Source organism: Callionymus lyra, chromosome 1, assembly GCF_982586985.1.
Source record: "Callionymus lyra chromosome 1, fCalLyr1.hap1.1, whole genome shotgun sequence".
Classification (NCBI taxonomy): domain Eukaryota; kingdom Metazoa; phylum Chordata; class Actinopteri; order Syngnathiformes; family Callionymidae; genus Callionymus; species Callionymus lyra.
In genome coordinates, this window is record NC_141818.1 from 50047651 (window position 1) to 50066070 (window position 18420).

General features: G+C 37.1%; 2 protein-coding genes across 2 annotated transcripts; one reads left to right on the top strand and one right to left on the bottom strand.

Annotated features, from left to right (window-relative positions):
* Positions 1-732: 732 nt before the first annotated feature.
* p2rx7 (purinergic receptor P2X, ligand-gated ion channel, 7) lies at positions 733-7996 on the bottom strand. The gene is made up of 14 exons (XM_087811496.1): positions 7911-7996; positions 6028-6237; positions 4825-4972; positions 4688-4759; positions 4466-4538; positions 4196-4292; positions 4027-4107; positions 3131-3266; positions 2656-2792; positions 2506-2596; positions 2224-2289; positions 2061-2165; positions 1885-1992; positions 733-1268 (listed from the first exon to the last, which is right to left on the bottom strand). The coding sequence occupies exons 2-14, from the start codon at positions 6144-6146 to the stop codon at positions 789-791; spliced, it is 1713 nt and encodes a 570-aa protein (XP_087667622.1). The 5' UTR covers positions 6147-6237; positions 7911-7996; the 3' UTR covers positions 733-788.
* On the top strand, positions 7953-16659 carry tmem175 (transmembrane protein 175). The gene is made up of 10 exons (XM_087811509.1): positions 7953-8181; positions 9935-9973; positions 11574-11671; positions 11732-11783; positions 11896-11931; positions 13085-13168; positions 13225-13389; positions 13445-13523; positions 13581-13716; positions 14779-16659. Exons 1-10 carry the CDS (start codon positions 8035-8037, stop codon positions 15440-15442), a joined length of 1500 nt encoding a protein of 499 aa, XP_087667635.1. The 5' UTR covers positions 7953-8034; the 3' UTR covers positions 15443-16659.
* Positions 16660-18420: the final 1761 nt, after the last annotated feature.

Genomic DNA, 18420 nt, shown 5'->3' on the forward strand with positions numbered 1-18420 from the left:
AAAAAAAACTGTGCATAAGAAAAGTTGATTAAGCTCAACCTGCTGCTGTGGTGGAGAAATCAAGTCATCCAAAAAAACAACGAAGAGTAAAAAGTGGAATTAAAGTAATGACTTCTTCTTTTAAGAATCTTGTAAGAAATTATATTTTAAAAAGTCAGTAGTGAAGGTTAAAATTATACATCTTCTATTCAAGTAAAATTAAACGTATATCTAACAAAAACACTAACACTGCAGAGGACTTCGACTGCTGCCATCTAGTGGTCAGAAGTTAAATTGTAACACAATAATGAACAAACGCTGTGAATATTTGCACGTTAATTGTAGATTTTTAGAAAACGGAATCGTTATATTATTACACACTTTTTTCAAAAATACGCAATAAAATAACCATTTAAATTGAAAATATGATTTGAAGACATAATAACAAAAAATAAACAAATTGATACAGTGCTGTTAAATATCGATGGTGTCATAAAGAAAATAGCAGGATATTTAGATATTTAACTGTGTGGATATTTTCTTACGTTCTCAAATAAAGTTGTATTGAAGGCATCATTTAAAAATGCAATGAATGCAGATGTGGTTAAAAATATAAACATTTTTCCAGACACAAGGAATGGTCCTCGTTATTGATTAAAAGTTATTAATTATTAGAAAAACAACAATGGCCAAGGTGTGTGCATTTCATTTTAAAACCTACATTTGACAAATAAACGCAACAGTAATCAATGATGTTTAATATAACGCCGCAAACAAGTTACACATGTTACAGAAAAGACTTTAAGACTTTAACACTGTTGTGGTCCATCGGCACAGCTGTGCAGGGTTCTGGTTCTGGTCGGTCTGAATCCGCTGTACTTTCCATCTGGACTTGGAAACTCCTCCCTGACCCTCCACACACAGCAGCTGGGGACGGCGGGGTGAGCGTCCTCCGGTGGGACCCCGAACCTCCACTTTACGTATTGCTCGTAGGCACAGTGTCGCAGGTCGGTGGTCCGACCGAGCGGCGCCAGAGGGTTCCGATACAGGAGCACGTTCTCCAGTAGGGGGCGACTGAGCACCAGTCGGTCGAACAGAGGCGAGGAGGTGATGCAGGAGCCCTCGCTGTGTCTGCAGCACAGCTCCTCCTGGCGGCGAGAAGAAGCAGCGCAGCAGGAGCCGCACTTGCACCATCCTGGAGTTTTTGTTCTGTGTTTGTCTGCTGCTGAGGTCTGATCCACGTCGAGGACCAGCAGAGAGACCACAGCCCTCAGGTGTCCAGGGTCTTCCTGTCGGAAATATATCAGTGTCATCAGAATATTTCAATGCTCGAATAAACATTTTAAATTTTGAAACATTGAAATCTTGTTTTTAAAGTATATATAAAAATGTTTGTGTAGAAGAGCATTTTAATGTTGAATTTAAAAAAAGATTGCTTTTCTAAATAATTGGAATCAGAATCTACGAAGCCCCGGATTCAAACAAAGAAAAAAAAGGAATTTGTGATCAAACCATGACAGGTTCAAACCCTGCTCTCGCCGTTTTCATTTCCGCTAGTTATGTTTGAGATCTTATTGTGTCGCGGCTGCAGACTTCAGTTCTGCCGACTTCTTTCTTAAGTTAAGGTGTTTAATCTGGTCACAAGACTATTGTACCTATGATGTCATTTCGTTTTTTAGAAAGTCATGTTCAGGGCTCAGTAAAAATCGTTAAACTATTCATTTAAAACAAATAAATGTAGTTAAAACAAAGACAAAATTGACAAACAAGATAATTAAATGCTTAAAAAAAAAAAATGTCAAAAGAAAAAAAGTCTATGTTAACTTTGATCATTTAATATGCTGATGATGATAGAATTCTGGTGTAAATTTGAGTATCTTTTCTCAAACCTCCCGATCGACGCACCTTTCTACTCTGAAGACATCTGGGTCTGACGTCCTGCAGGCTCTTCTTCTGCGAGACCTTCACCATCCGGAGCTGGTTCTCGTCCACGTAGGACACACACACCACGCACTGACACACACACTCACAATCAGCCAGTGACGGTCAACACCACTCGTGTCACGTGTCACGTGACTCACCTCGTCCTTGTCCTTCACCAACTCCACCTTCTTCTCGCACAGGTCCTGACCCACCTCCGCGGAGTAGCAGCTGGTCCCGATCAGCCAGTCGAGGATCATGGTGGTCTGGAGGAAACAGGGGCGTTTGAGTCGCTTGAGACGCTTCGTGACGGCGTTCCCTCACCAGAGCGTAGTAGCACAGCGTGGAGCCGACGTAGATGATGAGCTGGATGAAGCTGAATCTTCCCGCCTGAGATGAAGGAACACCAGAAGTTCTTCTGTTAGTTTCAGCCACAGCTGTGAGACGAACTCGAGGACACCATCCACATTTATACAGAACATCAGCCAACGTTTTTTATGCAAAACTTTAAAAAAAATACCTGTTAAAAAAAAATCTTCTGAGGTAAATCATCTCAACGTTGCCATAAATATGCCTCACAGTCGTGCACCTTTGAAGAAAACACACCTGTCCAAACACCATGACGTCAAAGCGGATCCCGAACGCCTTGAACAGAGTCCTCTCCTCCTGCCCGTTCACCGTGGCGTACCTGGCGTACCTGTTGAAGACACGCGCGTCCGACAGGTGAGACTCGAACCCCCAGCGACGTCCGCTCACCTGAAGTTGTGTCCGGGGTACAACGTCTTGTTGCTCTCCTTCTCGTCCAGACGCCTGAAGGAATACTTGGGGAGACACTGGCCCATGAAGAAGTCCAGGTTACAATCCCATTTGATCTGGATGCCCATGACGCCCCCCTGTGGTTGAAAATAGAATGACTTGTTTTAACTTAACCTTCAGAAGGCACTTCCTAGAACATTACTCATGTTAGCGTCGATACGCTTGAGGTTTTCCACCAAAAAAATAAAAAATAAATAACAGTTTATTGATTTGCTTTAAAGTAGAGATTTTCTTTTTGACCTCTTTACTACTTTCTATTGCTCAAACTTGAGTGACACAATTCTGTTTCATTTTTGCACCAAATGACTCACTCTTCTGTCAGACGGTCAAATGTCCACTAGTTCCTCTTAAACGTGGTGGAACATGAGTACAAGTGTGTACAAGTGTGTACAAGTGTGTACAAGTGTGTTCCGACCTCTATAGCCATGTCAGAGAACTTCTCTCCAGCTCCTCTCACGATGTCTCCGAGCCTGAAGATGGGACACAGCGGGTCGTCGGCACGTCGACAGCTCTTCAAGTATTCGATGCTCATCCGCGGGAGAATGTTCCGTCTGGAAAACACACACTTGTATTACACAACAGTTTAAACCCTCTTTAAAAAAACTCACAAGCTTCATATTTTAATTAATACTATGGGTGTAAGAAAATATCAATACACTTAATTATCGCAATTATTTTCTTTTCACAATTCCTTATCGATATTAAACAGTACTATATCGATATTTAAAAAATAAAATTGTATCCATTTATTTTATTTTGGATTTCAAAAATAACATGTTTATATTTCAATCAAGTATAAAATAAATACATTTTTATACACAGTTAACGTGCAAATATTCACTGTGTTTGTTCTTTTTTTTGTTGTTTTTGTTTAAACATCGAGCCTCTAGGTGGCAGCAGTCAATACACTCGCCTAGCTACTGGAACAATAAAATGGCTGCCTTGACTGAGGACGAGAGGATACCGTGAGTACAGCAGCTTTTAAAGCTGATGTTTGGACATATTTTGGTTTGAATAAATAACAATAAAACTGATGTCAGAGGAAATATGTTTGCTTGGCAAAGCAAAACAAAATCAAATCCAATTAAGATTGAAGCTCCAAGAATGAAAAGACAACATCAGATATATGCTGCTGACTTTGACAGATTTCAGGGTTGCTACAGAAGATCCGGTTCTGTGAACTCAGATGTGAAGGTTGAACGAGAATGTTAAATGCATGATGTTAAACATCTGCTAAAAGAAAACATGACGAGGAAGTAAGCTGCTTGGCAGAGGTCTACGCTCTCACTTCATAATAAATCAATTACTCACCGGATAAAGTTGAAGGCTGGAAACTTGATGTTGTTTTTGATCAGGACGGTGAAGTTCTCAGCGGCTGCCAGCAGAGCAGGTCTGGACCAACCATCAAGAAAATAAACTTTTAAAACAACGATGAGAGGAACACGACGATGATGATGATGAAGCAGGTAGATCTGCTCACCTGGGAGGGTTAGTCCTGGTCTCTACGGGACACCAGGCCGACACCTCACAGGTCTTCTTCAACACGTCAAACTTCACACACGATCCGGTCTGAATCCCTGACGGATGACAACAGCAGGACACTGTTAGTGACGCGTCTATATTCCACTGACCGCTGCTGTCACTCACAGCTTGAATGAAAGATCAGAAATGTTCAGTTTTACAAGTTACTTCAGGAGCTAAAGCCTTTAAAACATAATGTCCAACCTAGCAAAGATAAGATCTTCAGTACCGTGGCTCCGTGTGTCCCAGACTCCGCGCTCACAGTCTTTATCAGTCCGACACGATCTGCCTTTATGAGGTCCCTGCGGTGAAAACAACTGCAGCATGAAAACTGATGGAATAAATCAACATTTATAAGGTTTTTAAAGAGGATGAAGCTCTAAAAAATGTTCTCTGAGCCTCTCAAAGATCTAAAACTGTTACAAATCAACTTTAATAACAGGGTCACCACCTCGGGGCACGTCCCCTGCTTCTGACCCTTAGTCACGATCACGTTGGTCACCACGAAGAAAGAGTTCTTGTTCTGGAAACAGAAAAAAAAAAGGTTATTAATCAAGACAAATACACCTGCTGAGAAGCTGAGGTCACCTGCGAGTGTCCACCATAGTCCGCCTCGTCCCACACCACGTCCCCCACGCCGGGCACGTGGGTCTGGGCCACGCCCTTCACTTTAGTGGTGACAGAACTGACCACCAGGTCGAACTCCTGGTACTTCTTGTTCCACAGCATCATGATGCTGCAGGTGACAGTTGCACAAAAACCTTTGATTATTTTGATTCATATTTTGACTATTAAGTGCAAGAGGCATGTTGAGATGTTTTTTTTTATATTTTTTTATAACATTTTTTATTTTTGTTTTCTATTGCAAAAAAATCAATAGAACAAGAGACCAAAATATTCACCACAGTCTGAACAACTTTTATGTTTATCATCTGTTATAGTAAATCATGGCGATGTTATTAATTCTTTGATGCTGAATCAAGAATGTGTTTTTACTTTGTCTTTGTAAGTTTCTATATAATTGCAATTTATGTTTCTTAGATTTTCTTAAATTCCCTTACAAGAAAAATATAAACACATTAAAATAAATTAAACAATGTGTTCTTCCATTAGCACTTTAAAACATGATATGTATCAATGATCAATCATATCAATAAATACTTTACTATCATACATTGAGTTTACTGTGTAGTGTGAAACTTCTTAGTCGCTTTATGATATTTTTATTTTAATATTTGTCATGGACATAACATTGATAGTAAAATAAAATCTATTTATTGTCAAAGTAAAACATTAAGTGATGTTAAATGAAATTCAGTTTTGCGTCTCGACTTAATTGCAGCAAACAATAAAATACACACATACAAAAAATGTAATAAAATATATTAAAAAAACAAAATAAAAAAATACAATTTAAATGTGTTGTTAAATTAAAAAATAAATAAAATAATAATAATAATAAAATAGAATGGAAATGAATTACAACCAATACAACAATATCAGTTACAAAGTATTTTTTATTTATATGCTAAAGATATTGATGTTTCATTTAAATAACGGAATAAGGCGGAAAAAAGATATGTTTATAGTTGTTTAATGTGTTACATCACTTTTTAAAGTAGCAGATCGCTTGAGTTGTTCAAAAACAAATATTGTACGTTTGATATTAACGTTGACAATCGTTTAAACCTAAAAATAATCGATGACATGAGAATAAAGTGAACATTTCCTGAGAAAAAGTAAAAAAAACGCAGAGATTCTGGATCCAAACACAGAAGTAACTTCTCTCACCAGATGACGAGCAGGATGGTTCCGTTCAGGATCCATTTCAAAGAGCCCAGTTTGACGCTCTGGATCCGAACCAGCTTGTTGGTTTCATAGCGGCAGAGAGCGAGCAGGCAGCAAGGCATGGTGCGGGTCTGTAGCTCGAATCCCTGACCGAGGAACCTTCTTCCTGTGTCTGGTCACGTGACTGAGGCTGCAGCAGATTCTTCTTCACAGCTGAGGATTCCATCAGAGTCACTTAGAATCTCAAAACTATTTTAAAAATGTTACTTATTTTGATAGTCATGACTAGTTACAAATGAAAACTTCTTCTTTCTTTGTTCATTTTTGTTGGTGTTTTTCTTTTCTCTTAAAAAATAAGTTTTTTTCCTCTTTGACAATCCCTGTTGATATTAAACGAACCTTATTTTAAAAATGGAATTATTAAATTAACATTTTTATATTATACATTTTTAAAAGTTTTTATAAAATATTTTTAATTGTTCGTATTTACGATTAACATGCAAATATTCACAGCGCATGTTAATTTTTGTGTTTCAATTAAACTTACGGCCAGTAGATGGCAGCAGTTATTACGTCCGCCGCAGTTAAAGGAACAACTTAGATGAGAAAACTGAGGACGAGAGGATACAGTGGACTACAGTCACCAGTATAGTGGCGAAAATAGAAAACTATTTTAAATGTGCATTTACACCATATTAACTAGTTTTTTTGGATTCATATAAAACATACTATATTATTATAACTTTTCATTTGCAACAGTGATGAACAAACTGACAAACGAGCTTAGAGAGAAGTCTGGACCATGATGTTTTCTGATGATACAGTGAAATATGTCTTGAGAACTACAGTTAAAAACAGAACATCTGCTACACCTTCAACTCTAAAGACCTATTTCACCGACATCTTCATTTTCTCCAGACAGGGAGTGAACGAGATGAACATCTGTCAGATATTTATCATGTGAAACAATCTTTTATTTTTCCATTAATTCTGTCCAGTTCCTCTTCTTTTCTCCAGAGAATCAGCTTCTTGTTCCAGCAACACAAACGCACATCTGTCAGGAAACAACAAGACATGTGTGTCATGATGTGGGAGCTCCAGAAGAACAGAACAACAGACAGAGAAGTCCATGATGGACATCTGGTTTTCTCGTGGAGATATATGTGCACCAGAACCTTTTAATGAATCATAGAAAAGGAAGAAGGATGAAATCTTAATTCAATCCTAGGTGGAAATTATTTAAAGGGTTTAATAAATGCTTCCGCATGTCTTTATGTTATCTTATAATGTTTTTTGGGGGGAAATATGGGAGAGACAAGGTCATGCAGTTTGACACGAACACAAGGTAAATCAACATTTTTAAATCTATCGATAAATAAATAAATAAATATAGGATTTAATTTACTCTGCTTGTTCCAATTGAAAGTTAAATGTGGTGAACAAGAAAAACTTAAACACAGTGAAGTCATTTTAAATGTTTAATTAATGCTAGTAAAAACTTAAATATACTTATATTTTGTATATTGTAATTAAAGGACAGTTCTATCAGACAACAACAAAGGAGCGCCGAGTCTTAGTCACGTGATCAACTGTGTGTCGCGTGATTGGCTGAAAGTTGATCATGTCACTCGGTACTCGTTTGGTATTTTATTATACTAAACTCTTTATATAACATTTAAAAGGCTACGAATTAAGTAATATAGAAATAATTAAATTTGTTATAACTCAAATATCAAACTCAATGTGCTCAAAAACAATCAATCAATAAATAAAATATTCGAATAAAATAAATAAATAAAACAAATTAAACCTTTAAATGTAGAAATTATTTAATTTAATAATAGTTCTACAAGTCAGTTAAATAGAGAGAGTGAGCGCTCTCTTACGTCAACGATCTTTGAAGCGTCCTTACTTCCGGATCCGGTGTCTCAGGGAGTCAGCTGACCTGCGTGTGTTTGTTTGCAAACATCTCCGTCCAGCGGCTCCTCGCCGACGCTTCTCTCCTCCAGGATGGCAGGACCTGATGAAGACGTCCTTATCGAGGAGCAGGTGGAGGAGAAGCCTCCTGTCCCTCATGAAGACCCGAACATCACCCAGTCTTCTCACCGCCTGCTGGCCTACAGTGACGCTCTCATCTCCATCATAGCAACCGTCATGGTCAGTGACGTTCAATATTATTATTTATTTATCATTTTAATGTTCTCATCTAATCTCATCTCCATCATAGCAACCGTCATGGTCAGTGACGTTCAATATTATTATTTATTTATCATTTTAATGTTCTCATCTAATCTCATCTCCATCATAGCAACCGTCATGGTCAGTGACGTTCAATATTATTATTTATTTATCATTTTAATGTTCTCATCTAATCTCATCTCCATCATAGCAACCGTCATGGTCAGTGACGTTCAATATTATTATTTATTTATCATTTTAATGTTCTCATCTAATCTCATCTCCATCATAGCAACCGTCATGGTCAGTGACGTTCAATATTATTATTTATTTATTATTTTAATGTTCTCATCTAATCTCATCTCCATCATAGCAACCGTCATGGTCAGTGACGTTCAATATTATTATTTATTTATCATTTTAATGTTCTCATCTAATCTCATCTCCATCATAGCAACCGTCATGGTCAGTGACGTTCAATATTATTATTTATTTATCATTTTAATGTTCTCATCTAATCTCATCTCCATCATAGCAACCGTCATGGTCAGTGACGTTCAATATTATTATTTATTTATCATTTTAATGTTATCATCTAATCTCATCTCCATCATAGCAACCGTCATGGTCAGTGACGTTCAATATTATTATTTATTTATCATTTTAATGTTCTCATCTTATCTCATCTCCATCATAGCAACCATCATGGTCAGTGACGTTCAATATTATTATTTATTTATCATTTTAATGTTCTCATCTAATCTCATCTCCATCATAGCAACCGTCATGGTCAGTGACGTTCAATATTATTATTTATTTATCATTTTAATGTTCTCATCTAATCTCATCTCCATCATAGCAACCGTCATGGTCAGTGACGTTCAATATTATTATTTATTTATCATTTTAATGTTCTCATCTAATCTCATCTCCATCATAGCAACCATCATGGTCAGTGACGTTCAATATTATTATTTATTTATCATTTTAATGTTCTCATCTAATCTCATCTCCATCATAGCAACCGTCATGGTCAGTGACGTTCAATATTATTATTTATTTATCATTTTAATGTTCTCATCTAATCTCATCTCCATCATAGCAACCATCATGGTCAGTGACGTTCAATATTATTATTTATTTATCATTTTAATGTTCTCATCTAATCTCATCTCCATCATAGCAACCGTCATGGTCAGTGACGTTCAATATTATTATTTATTTATTATTTTAATGTTCTCATCTAATCTCATCTCCATCATAGCAACCGTCATGGTCAGTGACGTTCAATATTATTATTTATTTATCATTTTAATGTTCTCATCTAATCTCATCTCCATCATAGCAACCGTCATGGTCAGTGACGTTCAATATTATTATTTATTTATCATTTTAATGTTCTCATCTAATCTCATCTCCATCATAGCAACCATCATGGTCAGTGACGTTCAATATTATTATTTATTTATCATTTTAATGGCAGAAAAGCAGTTCTCAAAACAGTTTTACTCTTACTGTCAGACCTTCAGATAAAAAAGTAAAATTAAATCATATAGAGTTTGTGTTTTTTAAAAACGTTTTACTAGTTGACAGGTTTATTTAACTTTAATGACACGAGTGTGTTGACGTGTCAGAGAACATACCTTTATTAAAATAAACATCTTTTAACAGGAATGTATAGCGTTGCATGTATTTAATAGTAAATAATATCATTTAATTCCTTTTGTTACAGATCTTACCTGTGGCTCACACCAGACTGACAGACGAGGAGGTGAGTTTTACTAACACAAGGTGATAAAATACTTTAAATACCTGAAGACGGGTGTGAGATAATATCCAAACAAAAATGTTTTTCTCACAATCCTGAATCGATATTCAACAGCACTGTAAGTAAGTAAGTAATTAGTATTTGTAGAGCGCTTTTCTAGACCAGGGTCACAAAGCGCTTAAACAATCAAAACAATACTCAATAAAATATATACTTAAAAGATCAAGATAACACCGGGTCTTTAAAAACATATTTTATTTTTTATCATAGTTCTTTAATAGTATATATTTCAATAAAGTGTCTTTAAAATAAATGTATATTCACAATTAACATGTAACCATTCATAGCGTTTTTGTGTTGCAATTAAACTTCCGGCCTCTAGATGGCAGCAGTCATTACGTCCTTCGCAGGAAAAATTAGATCCCGCGAGATCCCTGCGATGACTAAGGACGAGAGGATACTGTCGACTCAAAGCTGATGTTTGGACGTATTTTTGTTTGAAAACAAATGAAAGCAGTTATGACTTCGTCAAGAGTCATGTGGTCTGTAAACACTACAACACCAGAGTCAAGTACTGGACAATACTACACATATATATACTTGTTACTACACTATCACAACACCAGAGTCAAGTACTGGACAATACTACACATATATATACTTGTTACTACACTATCACAACACCAGAGTCAAGTACTGGACAATACTACACATATATACTTGTTACTACACTATCACAACACCAGAGTCAAGTACTGGACAATACTACACATATATACTTGTTACTACACTATCACAACACCAGAGTCAAGTACTGGACAATACTACACATATATACGTGTTACTAAACTATCACAACACCAGAGTCAAGTACTGGATAATACTACACATATATACTTGTTACTACACTATCACAACACCAGAGTCAAGTACTGGACAATACTACACATATATACTTGTTACTACACTATCACAACACCAGAGTCAAGTACTGGACAATACTACACATATATACTTGTTACTACACTATCACAACATCAGAGTCAAGTACTGGACAATACTACACATATATACTTGTTACTACACTATCACAACACCAGAGTCAAGTACTGGACAATACTACACATATATACTTGTTACTAAACTATCACAACACCAGAGTCAAGTACTCGACAATACATTAGTAACATAACATAACAATTTCCAGGATTTTCTTAGACACAAAAAGATGATTTCATTTTTGTAATACCATCTGAATCCATAATTCCTATCAAGTATTTTTCACCATGTTTTCTTATGTGATGTGTGTTGTGCGAGCAAGTTCCTGGATTCTACTGCCACCTGCTGTCAAGTAGAGCTTATTATCAACAATACTTTAATATTTTTAAAAAATGACATAGATGTAGTGATGAGTTGATGAGGCGTCATGAAACAGCTGCTGGTGTATCACGATACAGTGTCTTCATCGTCAACACAATAATATTGTGCTCATTGTTGTTCCAGACTCCCCCTGCTGTTTGAACAGTGTAACTGCAGTGAGAACCTGCCACAGACACAGATCTTCTCTTCCTTCAAAAGTAACTTGTGGTCTTTTGTGTTCCAGGAACTGACCCAGAGCGTCCAGCTGCTGCTGACCACCAAGATCGCCGTCTACCTGATGACCTTCCTGATCGTGACGGTGGCCTGGGCCGCTCACATCAGGTCTCCACGACCTTTGACCTCGACCGACCGTGGTTGTTACTGATTGTCTCTGTTGATCAGGTTGTTCCAGGTGATCGTGAGGATCGACGACTGTCTGGCGCTGCTTAACCTGGTGAGTCCAGAGACGCTTTAACTACATCAGTGAAGAGTCAGAGATGTTTGTTGATCATTTATAGTTTGATACCAGTTATCAATATTACAAATTGATCTGTTTCTCTCTCCAGGCCTGCATGATGCTGATCACCTTCCTGCCGTACACGGTCAGTAGAGGTCACTAGAGGTCACTAGAGGTGAAACCTATCACGATACAGGAGGAACAATATCATATATTTTCCTATATAGTAATACTGTAGTACCAAGGATATATGTGTAGTATTGTCCAGTACTTTACTCTGGTGTTGTAGTATTTACAGACATGACTACTTTCATTTGTTTTCAAACCAAAACATCCTGTTTTAAAAGCTGCTGGAGTCATTGTATCCTCTCGTCCTCAGTCTTAACTGGAATTCCATTGTTCCTTTAATTTCAGAAGACTTAATGACTTGTGCCATCTAGCGGCCAGGTGTTTTATTGCAACACAACAAATTAATGAATGCCTTGAATATTTGAATGTTAATTTTAAATATAAAATAAAAAAAAATAAAAAAATTTAAGATGTAAAACTATAAACCATAAAAGAACTATGATACAAATAAAAATTACATTTGAAGGTGAAAAGAAAAATAAATACAGTATCCGTATTTTCTTTCCTTCTATTTTTTTTTTCCTTTTTATTAAAAGCTAAATGTGCCTAAATCAACTGTGGGAGGTTCGGTTGCCAGTTAGAATCCCAGAGGTATTCTTGTTAAAAACATTATTAATTAAAGTATATCACTGACAATATAAAAACGTATAATATTTCAACCAGACAATACCAATAGAGCACCGAGCTAATTGAGTGAACTTTCAGCCAATCATGCGACGCACAGACGATCACATGACGACGTAGAAACACTGCTGCGTTTATTCATCATTTTGGATTCAAAGCAATGATAAAACTTCAGATATTTTTAACTAAATCTAGTTTCACAGCTTAGTGTGCGTTTAAAAGTTAGAGCGAGTGGATCAGTGCTCGATTGGATTAGTCTGGTAAGATGTTACTATCATACCAACGTTTGTATATTGAATTATAAAGGCTACGAATTAAATAATATTAAATTAAGATATTTTATTTTTTTATTATTGGATTCAGAATGTGAAACTCTATTTAAAAAAATAAATACATTTGAATATTATTACTTAATTATTCTGACAACAAAACAACAACAAATAACCTTTTAATATAGAAATTATTGAATTAAAAAAAAAGAACATTTGAAAGATTAATTGATTCTATTTATCCCTGATCCATAAAACCATGATTCTGGTCTAAAGTTCTCACTGATGGCGACGTTTCCCGCCAACATCCTGGGGATCCTGCTGTTCTGCGGCTGCGTGATGGTGATCGGACTGATCCAGGTGAGTCGCTGAGACCACGAGTCGAGGGTCATGTGATCACGACGCTCTCGCCACAGTCGGTGATCGTGCTCTACGCCTTCAGCCGCCCGCACCTGCTCAGCCAGCAGATCCAGCTCTCTCCGGACCGGAGCCTCTTCAGGACCCACATCCTGCGGGTCATCATGAAGGTGCCGCTGGTCTGCCTGCTCGCCAGCATCTTCTCCGTCATCCTGTTCCAGCTGGTGAGTCTCTCGTGCTCCAGACCCCAGCAGTCCAGCTAAGATTGTGGCTCCGCAGTCGTACGTGCTCCTGGCCGTCGTGGTCTTCCTGCCGTACATCGCCCAGAGCGCCACCTGGTGTCGCAGCAAAGCCTTCGGTGGGTTCCAGGAAGTGGTCCGAGGAGCCGGGTCTCTGACGCCGGTCTGTGTCTCAGGTCCGCAGGAGGAGAGTCCGGACCTGCTGGTGTTCTACTCCCACCTGCCCAGCGAGCCCTTGAGCAAGGAGCGGGTGGAGGCGTTCAGTGACGGAGTTTACGCCATCGTGGCCACGCTGCTCATCCTGGACATCTGGTCAGTGTCATGGATGACAGGTTTATCATCGGAATATTTGATTTAACTTCTCAAATATTTGATTGATTTTTGGTAAACATGTTTTTTTTAAATAACTGAATAAAATAACGTCTATATTGAAAGGTTTTTATTAACTTAACGCCATTATTTTATCTCACTGGATTTCTTTGTTCCTTCAGCTGCAAAGGACGTAATGTCTGCCTCCATCTAGTGGCCAGAGGTTTAATTTCAACATAAAAATTAAGAAAAATAAATTAGAATAAAATTAAAATAAAATAATATTTTTTTCTGTATTTAAACAATAATTATAAAAATAACTGTGATAAAATAATACAAATATTAAACAAGGGAAAATTCAACAGACACTCAATACGATATTGTGAAGAAGAAATATACCTTAAAAAGTAAATATTTACTTCACTAGTGTCTCTTGTATTTGACCTATTATTGTATATTTGATATTTGATTATAATTTGTACATTTTGAAAAGTTGATTCCTTTTTTGAAACATTTTTTTATTAAATAATCGATTTTTAATGCATGGTTTTATTTTATGTATATAAAATAATTTGAAAATATATTTTCTAAATTCAATACTTTTTCTTTTTTAGCCTCGTGGATTAAATCATGCGACCGTCGCCTGATTGGTTGAAAGTTCCATCAAGTAGTTCTGTTGGTTTTGTCTGGAGACTCTATTATACCAACATTTATATTGAATTTAAAAGACTACTAATGAAAAAGTATTGAATTCATAAAATGTATTTTTTAACTATTGGAATGAGAATATCAAACTCTATGAGTAAATAAAGAAGTTATTCATTTAGTAAATTTTGTAGTTTTTCAATATTCAATATACGAATTTTGGATTTCTATTACTCAGGAATTAACATTTTTTATATAAATGAAATGCTTGAAAAACAACAACATTTAAATAATTAAAACAACTTTCATTTTCATTCACAAACCTTCATTTGAAATGTTGAATTAAAATATTCTTATATATTTATTATATTTACATATTATATATCCTTCCGTGATCCTGGTCTTGTTCTGCTCCTGCAGCGAGGACAACGTTCCGGACCCGGCTCTGGTCCAGAAAGAGTTCGGGGGGAGTCTGGTGGCGGCCCTGCAGGTCTACGGCCCAGAGTTCCTGGCCTACTTCGGCTCCTTCGTGACGGTGGGCCTGCTGTGGTTCGTGCATCACTCGCTCTTCCTGCACGTGACCCGGACCACCCGCCTCATGGGTCTGCTCAACAACCTGTCGCTGGCGTTCGTGGGCGGTCTGCCGCTGGCGTACCAGCTGACGCACGAGTTCCCGCGCAACTCCCGCAACGAGCTGGAGGCCATCCAGATCAGCTGCGTCATCATCTTCTGCGCCGGCATCTTCCAGCTCGCCATCTACGTGGCGGCGCTGTTCGGCGAGCGCGAGACGCTGCACCCGCACGTGCGCTACGGCGGCCGCGAGCACGTCTTCATGCTCGCCAAGCTGGCGCTGTACCCGTGCGTGACGCTGGGCACCTTCTTCCTGACGTGCGCTCTGAGCCGCTTCAGCGCCTCCATCTTCCACCTGATGGAGATCACGGTTCCCGCCGCCTTCCTGCTGCTGAGGCTGCTGGTGCGCGTCGCCATGGCGATGCTGCGCTTCCTCTTCTGCCCGAACCCCCGCGACCCCGTCCTGGAGGAGGAGGCCAGGGTGCCCTTTGACCCTCCCGTCACCGTGTCTTGAGAAGTTGACGGTGACGTGTTGCTGCCTCGTGATCGTCGCTCACATGATCCTCAACATAATCATCTAACAGAAGTCCTGCTGCATTACCCGCCGTGGCCACTAGATGGCAGAATGTTGCCGTCAGGTATGTTTTATAATCAGCTGCTGTCACTCAAGTTTATTTATCGTCAATGAAGGTAGTTTTGTTTCTTTTCACATCCAAACAAAAGCTACTGGAAAATTTCTCTGATTGAAATCATCGTTTTTTGTTTGATTTGTGTCTGGATGATTCAATCCCACGAAAATTGCTTCAATCTACAAGAAAATTCTATTTTTTTTCTTCTATTTTTAAATTTTATTTAAGTGAAACGATGTATGATTAAAATATATATATATGTATATTTTTTAACTTTCTTCGCTTCAAATGGAAAAACTATTCAAATTACAATTAATTAAATGATAAAACAATTTAATGTTTTTTTAATTTAATTTAATTTTTTTTAAACAATTACATTTTTTTGGACTGAAGTAAAAACAAGTTTTGAAGTTTTATTTTTAATAAAATATAAATAAATCTACCTTCATGGAATTATGATCAGCAGAAAATAAGGGAATGAACTGAATTTTTAGTTTCCGTCCAAATCTATGAATCCGTCGCACGACAAAGATTTAAAAAAATGCACAAAAAACCAACGTGTTATGAATTTAAAATGTCATTTTCAAGTGAGGAAACTCGAAAAAAGGTTTTTAGTAAAATAAATGTTTTTTAAATTAAATTATTATGTTCATAAATCAAAGTTATCCGTCCTGGAGATCCTTGAAAAAATAGTTGGTTTTCAAAACACTAATGTTTTTGAGAAGAATGAGGAGGAAAAGTGTGAAAATCACAGAAGTCTTCGTTTGTGTCGTTTTCACCAACATTCGTCCAAATCGATGAATCTGTTGAACAAACATCTTATATATAAATAAATGTGTTTAATTTTAAAATGAAATTTAAGAGGGTTTAGTAAAAATAATGGTTCAATAAAATCACTTTACTAAGAATAAATTGTAGCTAAAACCTCTGACCAATATGTAAAAATCTGTTTTTATTTGTTTTAATCCTGAAATGAATCATTTCTAAGGTTTAGTTTCGTTTGTTCTGCTGTTTTAATTTTTTACAGTCGACGTGAGCTTCAGTGTCTGATGCACTTTAACGTCAACATTTTATAATAAACTCGTTTATCAAGATGAAAAAAGTGTGTTTTTCATGAAAAAAAACAAGTCCTGGAGGAGAAAACAAAACTTTATTGACCCGATACAGTCGACACGTCACATGGTTTCACTCCTGATCCGAACTCTTCGGCGTCTCATTAGAAAATCAACAGGAAAACAAAATAAATAAACAGTGCGTCTTTGAAAACAAGTCTTTTCTCGTCCAACACAAGTTTGTAAAACACCGACGATCCCGCCTGCGTCACCTTTTCTTGATTTCAGAGTAAAAGTGACATTTTTAAAGTAGTTCAACATTTATCCTCGTCATAAATAAATGATCTGGTTTTAATAAAATCACACTTAAATTAATTAATTCAGGGCTGAACAGTTAGAAAGTATAAAGTAAAATAAATATATATTTCATTTTATCTTCATCTACAGTATATCAACTAAAACGTGGGATAATTTGAAAACAATAATCTCAATATTCTTTAAATATAATTTAATTTATAGACTAAATAAATATATTTCATATTGATTTGAGATTTAATATTATTCACAATAACATACAATTTAACAAAATGATTTGTTTTGTGTCGTAATTCTTCATTTTATTTAATTATTTTTAGGCGAAACACGACTTGACGTGCAAACAAAAGAGACGTCGTTCAGGTCGATGGTCCCTCAGAGCCGCAGTCACACCGAGAACATACGTGAAGATTCCTCGCAAACAAACACCATAAATAATAAAAGACAGAGATTGCACGACGTCAGAACTCCGGGTCCAGATCCGGAGTCCGGGTGTTCCCCCCTCCCCCCCCTCAGTGTTGATCAACTTTGGTAAACAATAGTCGTTGTTGCATAAGAAGTATTTTGAGAGAAGTATTGACAAGTATTGAGAGAAGTATTGAGACAAGTTTTGAGAGAAGTATTGCTAAATATGTCCAACATTCACTCGATGCATAAATAGAATCTAAAACAGCAGTTCAAGCGACGGTCGCGGCTACAGTCGCCGGGACGAGAGCAGGAGGAATTCTGGGAAACGCTCCTGAAAGGCCTGAGGAGTTTGAGGGATGAGGATCAGCACCTCCAGATTGTGAAGTTGGAGTGGGGTCTTGTTCGTGAGTGATGGGAGTTAAAGACGGACTCAGACTAGGGCAAAGTTTTTTTTATTTTATATAATTTTATAACGATTTTATTTGAAGCTAAACAAACATTTTTAGACAATTTTGGGTTTTTTTGTGAGAAAAAAATCACTTTATCTCGTATAAGTTAAAAAAAACAAAAAACTGTTTCTAAAGGTCAAAGGTCAAGACTAAGAATTTTAATTTGTGTTTATTTCTATCATTTATAAATAGTTTTTAAATAATATTTGGGTTTTTGTTTTAAGAATTTTGTCATTTTTAAGTGTTTTTTTCTTCTCAAAAAGTTCAAGTGAATCTAAAAAAAATATTAGAATTTTGTATCAAATTCAAAATAACAATAAAATAATAATTGAATTATTTATTTTTTTTACTTGATTTTATACTCGTGAGGAAGTCGATCGTCCACCACTGATCTGGACTCAGATCTGTCATCAGTCTCAGTGTTATCTTTGCTGCTCTGGTCTGACCTCAGATCAGTCGACGGAAGCGTTTCCCTGAAAACCCCCTCGTCTCTCCCGGCGCGACTCTAAAGAAGCAGCTCTGGGATCAGCTGTTCCTGCATCACTCGTCAAAAAGCAACTACACGTCCGGCCGTAACATTACGACCACCCCCGGCCCGGTGTTGGCCGGGCCGGGGGTGGTCGTAATGTTACGGCCGAA